This window comes from Apaloderma vittatum, unplaced genomic scaffold, assembly GCF_000703405.1.
Source record: "Apaloderma vittatum isolate BGI_N311 unplaced genomic scaffold, ASM70340v1 scaffold19368, whole genome shotgun sequence".
Classification (NCBI taxonomy): domain Eukaryota; kingdom Metazoa; phylum Chordata; class Aves; order Trogoniformes; family Trogonidae; genus Apaloderma; species Apaloderma vittatum.
Window position 1 is genome coordinate 1,151 of NW_009730404.1, and position 7,795 is coordinate 8,945.

The 7,795-nt window shown below is 36.7% G+C and overlaps 1 protein-coding gene across 1 annotated transcript; it reads left to right on the forward strand.

Moving 5' to 3' along the window:
* Window positions 1–1,524: 1,524 nt before the first annotated feature.
* DNAJC12 (DnaJ (Hsp40) homolog, subfamily C, member 12) lies at window positions 1,525–6,376 on the forward strand (the record flags this gene model as incomplete). The annotated part of the gene is made up of 4 exons (XM_009874802.1): window positions 1,525–1,603; window positions 3,743–3,882; window positions 4,277–4,472; window positions 6,282–6,376. Coding segments are annotated over 4 exons (510 nt in total), but the record flags the coding sequence as incomplete, so codon positions are not given.
* Between the last annotated feature and the right edge of the window lie 1,419 nt (window positions 6,377–7,795).

Here is a 7,795-nt window from a genome sequence, read left to right on the forward strand (position 1 = left end):
TTAAGCACAAAGAGCCTCAATTTCTAAAGATTTTCCTTGTATTGAAGTAAACACGCTGTTTCATTCTCGGCTTCTTGTGGAATTGAGCTCATGGACACCTAGTTCATCTTCAGGCTTGAGAGGAAGAGGGGATATTTAATCTACATCTTTCTTCCAAGAACAGTGTTACTCGTATATATATAGTGGGTATTGGATATACCTTTCTTGATTAAACATCTCAATATTTTCTAAAAATTTAGTATTTTTTATAAACTTCCTATAAACTGTTCCTTCTACTGATTTTTATTCTTTTTAAAGCTGAAGACTTCTGCACTACTCCTTCTGCTACTGTATATATTTGAACTTTAAAGCTCCCCTTTATATAATACAGTAACCAGTTTCAACAAGTTCGCTACAATATATACATTTTTAGGTGTCTTACTGACTGGAAATATAGCACCTTACGCCTGCCCCTCTGGAAGATGAAGAATAAAAAGTGTAAAATTCTTAAAATAACACTGTAAAGCACGCTTTTCCCATCGTGAGACAATAAAATTTGGCCAGCTAGTTGAGTGAACTGTAATTTTTTTCTAAAGGAAAAATGTTATGAGCCTTAATTTTGAAATAAATAATTACATTGTATATGGATATCAGAGTTTGAAGGATGAGGAATTTAAACAGCTTTTCTAGCATGCGAAAGAATACTAGCTAAATGATACCTTAGGGCAAATTGTTGTGAAAGCTTAAACCGTACTAGAATGATATAAAGAAGTTTTGGCTTCTGAATTGCAATAAGAAGCAAAGTACTTTGAAAAAATCTGAAAATTTGGAACTCTAAGCTGATGGCCACTCCAGTGGCTTCCTGTATTTTATTACTTTGTTTTTTCAGCCGTAATACTTTCTGGCACTATAAACTGTGTGGAAACTTGTAATTAACTAATAAACTAATATATGCCAATATCCTAATATCAATAATAAATTTATTCTATTCCAAGCCAATTTTTTTGCACAGAAAATTAACTTGACAGGAAGAATGTGAACTGCTATTTCTATTTGGGGTATCCAGTATGGAAAATTTTTCCATGAAGAGGATATGGAGAAAGCCACCCAGTGCCACAAATTGATCTTCGGCAATGGAGAAGGTCTTTTCTTCTTGCAGTGAGACTTTGTTAAATGTCAGAGTTGATAAAATAAAGCCAAGAGCAACCAAAGTTAATGACTTTTGCCTGCGTGGTCACATGTGAGGAAAGGGTTTCACACTCATTATTTTGACATGTTTTTGTTAAAGCTAACTCGCCATATTGGATGACTGAGCTTCACAGAAACAAGAATAAGGATGAGTGCATGGAAAATGGCATTAAATAAGCAGTATCACTGACAGATGATTATTACCCATTTTGCTTATACTAAAGCTTGTAAAAAATAATAGAAAAACATCTTTCAGCATTCTTTTTTGTTTCTCCCAACCACTTTCAAAAAGCAAATTTGAAAATCTTTTCTGTGTGTATGTATTTACTCACTTTTAACTCTGGACGTTCTGTTTAGGTTGAACAAATTATTGCAGAATTTAAGATCAAAGCCCTTGAATGTCATCCTGATAAACATCCTGGAAACCCCAAAGCAGGTATGTATTTTCCCCTGCTTAAAAACAATGTTTTTTTCCTTTTATTAACATGACTAGGATATTAAATTCAGCCTTAAAACTTTATTAAATATTCTTTTCCTCCAATATTGTCATGCATATTGAGAATATTGTCTTTAAATAACATTTTAGTATTATTTTCTAACACTTCCACACTCCTAGGTGATAGAGCAGGAAGGCACTTTTTGGATTTTTTTTTTTCCCTAGAACTTTGATTTTTTTTTTTTTCTTTCTGTGGTAGAACATCTTTTAATCCAGAAATTGTCTATAGATTGTATACGTTTTTAGACCTATGAAGTTGGCCTTCTTCCATGCTCACTGGCATTCAGGTGCCATACTTGGGTCAACTAGTTAATTTGCTTCCACAAACAAGCCCATCAGGAACATATTAAATGTACTTTAGTTTCTTTTAATGTAATTTAGTGCTTGGAAATAAAGAGAAGCCAGCACGGCATGAGCAGCCATCTGTTTGCAGAACAGCATCTAACATTTGCATTTATGAAATCTTGCAGTTTGTCGTACCTGTGACAGCTAAGCAGCACCTGAGTATTTGGAGACAATCTTACCCATTCATAAGATATCTCTAATCAGTGTTCACCGATGTCTGAATTGTTTATATTCTTATACTAAAGGTTGTTCTGATCATAATTATGGTCCCCAGCAACAATTTCTTGTAGAATAATTAAATATACTTCTCATTTTGATTAATGCACACAACTTTGCCTTTGGATTCTTCCTGTTAGTTACTGAATATATATAAACTGAATCAATACAAACTGAACAATATTAAGCATGAACTTGGCACCAGAGCCTACCTACTCGATTGAGACTGACCTCACGCACACCCTCCTCTGAGGCAGCAGAGCTGCAAGCACGGCGGCTGTCTGGCGGGACTCCCCCTTCACAGAGCGCTCGGCAGGGCTTGCCATTCCTCGCTGACAGGCCATCCAAGCCTGGAATCGGGGAGTTGACAAGAAGGGAATGTTAAAAGGTGAAATAAGTGGGATTTTTCACTTTGAGATTCCCTGACAAGGAACCACCTGAGATTTGGTGTTCGAGAGACAATCTACCACCTATTAACAATACGCTGATCACTCATATTTAATTTATTCTAAAGGGCCAATGAAACCAATGGAATCAACTTTACAGAAAATTCTGGCTATCGCAGCAGGGAAATGAGACTATTCTAGTGCATGGTCCTGTTCTGTCTGCACTACCCCCCAGTCCCGTCCTCCTCCCACCACGCCCCTTCCGATTAATTGAAATTAAGTAATTCAAAAAGGGAGGCCAAGTCGGAGCAGCTTTGTTTGTTAAGAAGAAATATTTTATGCTCCAGTTGCCTGAACATGCTGTATTTATGTTAAATAACTTCTTACAGTACTGGTGAAAGTTTATATTTTTTATTTCATCAACTTAAATCTCAATAAAGTGTAATTAAAGTAGACCTTTTATTTGGTGAAAACTAGTAACACTAGAAAAAGGAAACCTAATAGAACTGTCTCCTCAACCTGCTGTCTGCTGTTTGATTTATAGTTACCAGTTTTGATTAGTGTTTGGGCTTAGTGTGTGTCAAAACAAATCTCTCCAATTTGTAAACTGGAATAAATGAATAGTAATAATAGATGACTGTAGCATAGGTGACTCACATATAAAATCCAAATCTTTATAACCCTTCTACAAATAGTAACATGCAGCTGCATCCTTAGTAACCATTTAATGAAAAATTACGCTGCAGGGAAAAATAAGATCTCTTATTCAAGCAGTCTGGTATTCAAGACAACATTTTAGCGTAGGCAGAAAACATACATAATAAAACGCACGTTAATTCATTTGAACTATATTTAGATTCCTCTTCTTGCTTGTCCATTTTTGCCTGTCTTTTTTTTTTTTCCTTGGTGTTGTGCTTTGCTCTGACCTCCTTGCTGCTGTGGATTTAAGTTTATTCCTTCTAAGCATTATTACTCTAGTTTAATTTCCTTTTTTAAGGTTGCCTGCAGGGGCCTGCTTGTGCCTTTTGCCTGCTATACTCTGTAAGTCTCTTTGAACTTAAATTTAGAGGATTCTGAAGCTATCAGATGTCCACCAAAGGTGATGTGATCCCAGAGTTTGTTTGTGTTCTAGTGGAGAATTTCCAGAAGCTGCAGCAAGCTAAGGAGATTCTTGCTAATGAAGAGACTCGAGCGCGTTACGATTACTGGCGCCGAAGCAAAATTGCCATTCCGTTCCAGCAGTGGGAGGCCCTGAGCAGCTCTGTGAAAACGGTTGGTGTTGCCTGAGTTTGGGCCTTCAGGAGGAGTGTGGGGATGAGTTACAACACTTCTGCTGCACTGGCGGGTTTTGGGGATGGCAGTAGTGCAGCGTGATGTTAAGGAAATTTGGCAAAAATTGGAGGCCTAGAGAAGCCCATTCACAGAAGGGTTTTAGGCTAGTAGCTTTAGAGGGAACTTAGCAACTGGCTGCTTTTACGTGTATTCTATGAAGGGTAAGTAACTTAAGGGCCGCTTTCTGCTGTCCTGTTGACCTGCAGGCTTCTCTCTAATACGTGCTTTGTTTAACCATTTCTTACAAAAATGTAAGGAAGAAAAACTAAGCTCATTAAAAGTCTTTTTAAGCATAGGAATTAGTTCTTTGTTTGTTATTTTTGCATTTCTTTAGTCAATGCACTGGGCTGTCCCAAGTAAGAAGGACCAGATGCTGGAAGCTCCTGACTTGGATAATAGCAACAACATAACTAATGAGATTTGGACCCAACCAAAGAATGAAGACAGATTGTCAGATGGGGACAGGGAGCAAGAGGATGTTGCAATTCCTGATGTGAAACCACAGGCTTCAAAGAGTCCAGACTCCCCAAGTAAGTGAAACCAGCAGTTGGAAAATTGCAGTATCTAGGGATTGGCTTGAAATGAAGGCTTTTAGTCATGAGAAATTCTCAAGAATAGTATGTTTAATTGGTATATTTTTTTATGTGGTTTTGATTTGGGTTTTATGTTGTTTATTAATTTCGTTTTAAAGATTTCAGACCTTTCTTCCTCCCTACCCCACGTTTGCTTGCTTGTTGGCTAGTAAAACCAAAGACTGGAGAAGAAGAAAAAAAAGTTCTTCTTAAAACAAAATGGAAAGTTCAATGTTGCTGCTATACCAAAATGAAAAAAAAAAGAGGCAATTATTTTCAGTGCTTCTTCTAAAAAAAATACTTTAAAAACTGTTAAATAAAATGTTTAGGTATTATATTCTTTTTTATGTCCCATGCTTCTGCCCAGTTTGCATCTAATGAGTTAATAAGGACAAAAAATTGAGATTTGAATGCTTCTTTTGCATTTGAGAAGTTTTTATAAAGACACAGTGCAAGCAGCAGAATAAATGTGTATTTCAAAAAGCTGTCATCCGGCCAGTTAGTATTTCCTGTCTGTTGTCTAGGTTAGCATGCCTGAATCAAAGTTTATGTACCACAAGAGCCACCTCCTGTTCTGCTTGATCCTTCAGGAGTTTCATAATCTTATGCTCATGTTACTGGAGAACTATTACTAAACAAAGTCCTGCCATTTGTTCCCAGCTTGATAAAACAGGAAATTAGGTTGAACTGTGAGGGTAGCTAAACCTAATTTATTACCAACATTTGTGGAATGCAGAATATAGATAAGAAAATTCTAGGAACAAATGTGAAAAATTTATATTTTAATACTATGCTCTATAACGTTTATACTATTTGCTATTTTTTTTGTAATTAAATCATTACTGTATCCTTTGTTGAACAGTAAAATTTTAAAGTGAAAGAAACAGCATCCTCCTCTTAATGATGAACTTTCTTTGCAGGCGTCTTCCTTCTCACAGTTTTTTAAGTTTTAATTTGATTTCTACAGATTTGAATGGGAAAATACAAAACCCATCAAATGCCTACTTAATTTAACCAGCAGGCACAGATTTATATTAATAAATGTTAATATTAGAATACATTTATTTGACAGGGCCTGTATGAACTTTGTTGTTCATATCTGATGCTAGGATGTTGATAGTGCTTTTGTCTTGGTCCAGGAAAATGTGTTATACTGGAGTCCACTTTTAAACTGAGGTATTTTCCATTTCTGCCTGCTGGTCTGTAAGAATTACAGATTACAACTCCACGTAGCTATTGCATCCTGAATAAAAGATTTTAACACCAAGCCTGGTAACAGGTTTCAGCTTCCCGATGTAGAAAGATCACAATTTAGTATTAAGAGCCCATAGATCATCAAAAACACAGCACAGGGCCTGAAAAACTCCTTCACTCTCTTGTGTGTGTAAAGGGCCGTCTGTACCTTTCCTCTACACTGCTGCCCTTCACGTACTTGGGGATTATCATGGCACCTGTATCTCTTCTTCTTTAGATTAAACAAATGCAATTTGTTCAGGGTTTTTGGTAAGTCCTCTTATTCTAGACTGCTGTTGTTCTGGCTGTTCTCCTTTGCACGCTTCCCAGCTGTTACATATCTTGCAGTTTGGTCTTTGAGGTCTTGTTCAAACGGTGCCAAGAATACAGAGGTTGTCCTTGCTAGTCAAGAGCACTGGAAGTGACCAATTCTTTTACTTACATTTTTGGGGGAAGATTACAAAGTATTATTTCAGACAACTTAGTTTCATACATGTAATAATTTACTTGCCTTTCTCTTCTTTTTTTCCTCAGGATTTTCAGAGGCAAATTACTGGCACTTGCGTTTCCGCTGGTCAGGGGATGCTCCATCAGAGCTTCTGAGGAAATTCAGAAACTATGAGATCTAAAATGCAAAATACACAAGAGCGTGAGATCATCTGTTCAACAATTCAGTATTGTTTTTGTCAGCAGTTTTAAGTTAGTTGTATTATGCATTCATTCATTGTTTGAATAAATGTCTTAATACTGATTAACACACGTGCTATGAGCGTTACAGGTGGAGGTCTTTTTGTTTAATAAGCAAAGCCCTGTGCAGTATTAACATAAAGTGATTTTGTGAAGTTATCTAACATCTTATGTATTGCTTCTTGTATTCTTAAATATTGTACAGTGAATGATAGCTTTTTCAATACTGTGCTATTATAAAGAATGCACTCCGGATAGAACCAAAAGTCAATGTTAGACTTTATCATATCATCCTGTTCAGTGATGATCCTCCAAAAGCTATATGGTGTTGAACTTCAAACAAGACTAAACAAGACAATTCTAAACTATGTACTCTGGTTCACTTCTCCATTGCAGTGTATTGTAGCAATTTATAATGCATGCGTGCACAATCTTATTACCAGGTTAACTTGCTGGAGATTTGTGATCTTATGTTACAGATGAAATAAGAACCTTCTTATTAGCCAAGGTCAACGTGATAGATCAAGCGCTCAATCACTTGCTTTCTATCTTAAAAAGTACGTATTTTGCACCAGGTGTCTGTTTTGGAAGGCAGTTCCAGAGCTTTACTTCTGCAGTTAGCAACTTTCTTCTTCTTAAGATTTATTGGTGGACAACTAATCTCTCTTGTATGTGTACCAGCATTGTCCTGTGGCATAATAGTAATTTCCCTCCTTGTTTGGCCCGGTAGATGGGGTCTCATCAGAGTTTTGTATGGTGAGGAATGAGAATTGGGCCAGTCAGCATTAATGTGTACAAAATCTCACACAAAAGGTTTTTGATATGTCAGGCAACTTTTAAAATTCGATATTGCATTTATTTATTTTGTATTTACTTCTTTGTAAGCCTGGCTAATGTCAGGTGTTTATGTTGTGGTTTTGTACAGGCAAGTAATTCTATCAGCAAGAAATAAAACTGCATGCATACAGAAGGGGGTTGGTTTAAATTTTTTTAATTGAAATCCTCTACTTAACCCAGAGATCCCTCTTGAATTTCTTGTTATTTATCTCCTCAGTGGGTTAAAGCTCATGGGAGTCCAGTTATGAATCTTGGGCATCTCCATGGAAAGTCTCATCTGAAAACTACAGTGTTCTCCCAACACAGAAATAATATTATGATGTTCAGCCTGGAGAACAGAAGGCTCTGGGAAGACCTTGTAGTGATCTTCCAGTACATGAAGGGTATGTTATTTGGCCCTGTATGTTAGGGACTGTTAGGAATGCCCAGAACTTAGGTATAGTGATGATGGGGATGAGTGTCTGGGTTAGGTTAAGGGGCAAGGCCAGTGAAGCTGATATTGCTGTGGGAGTCTGCTATAGACC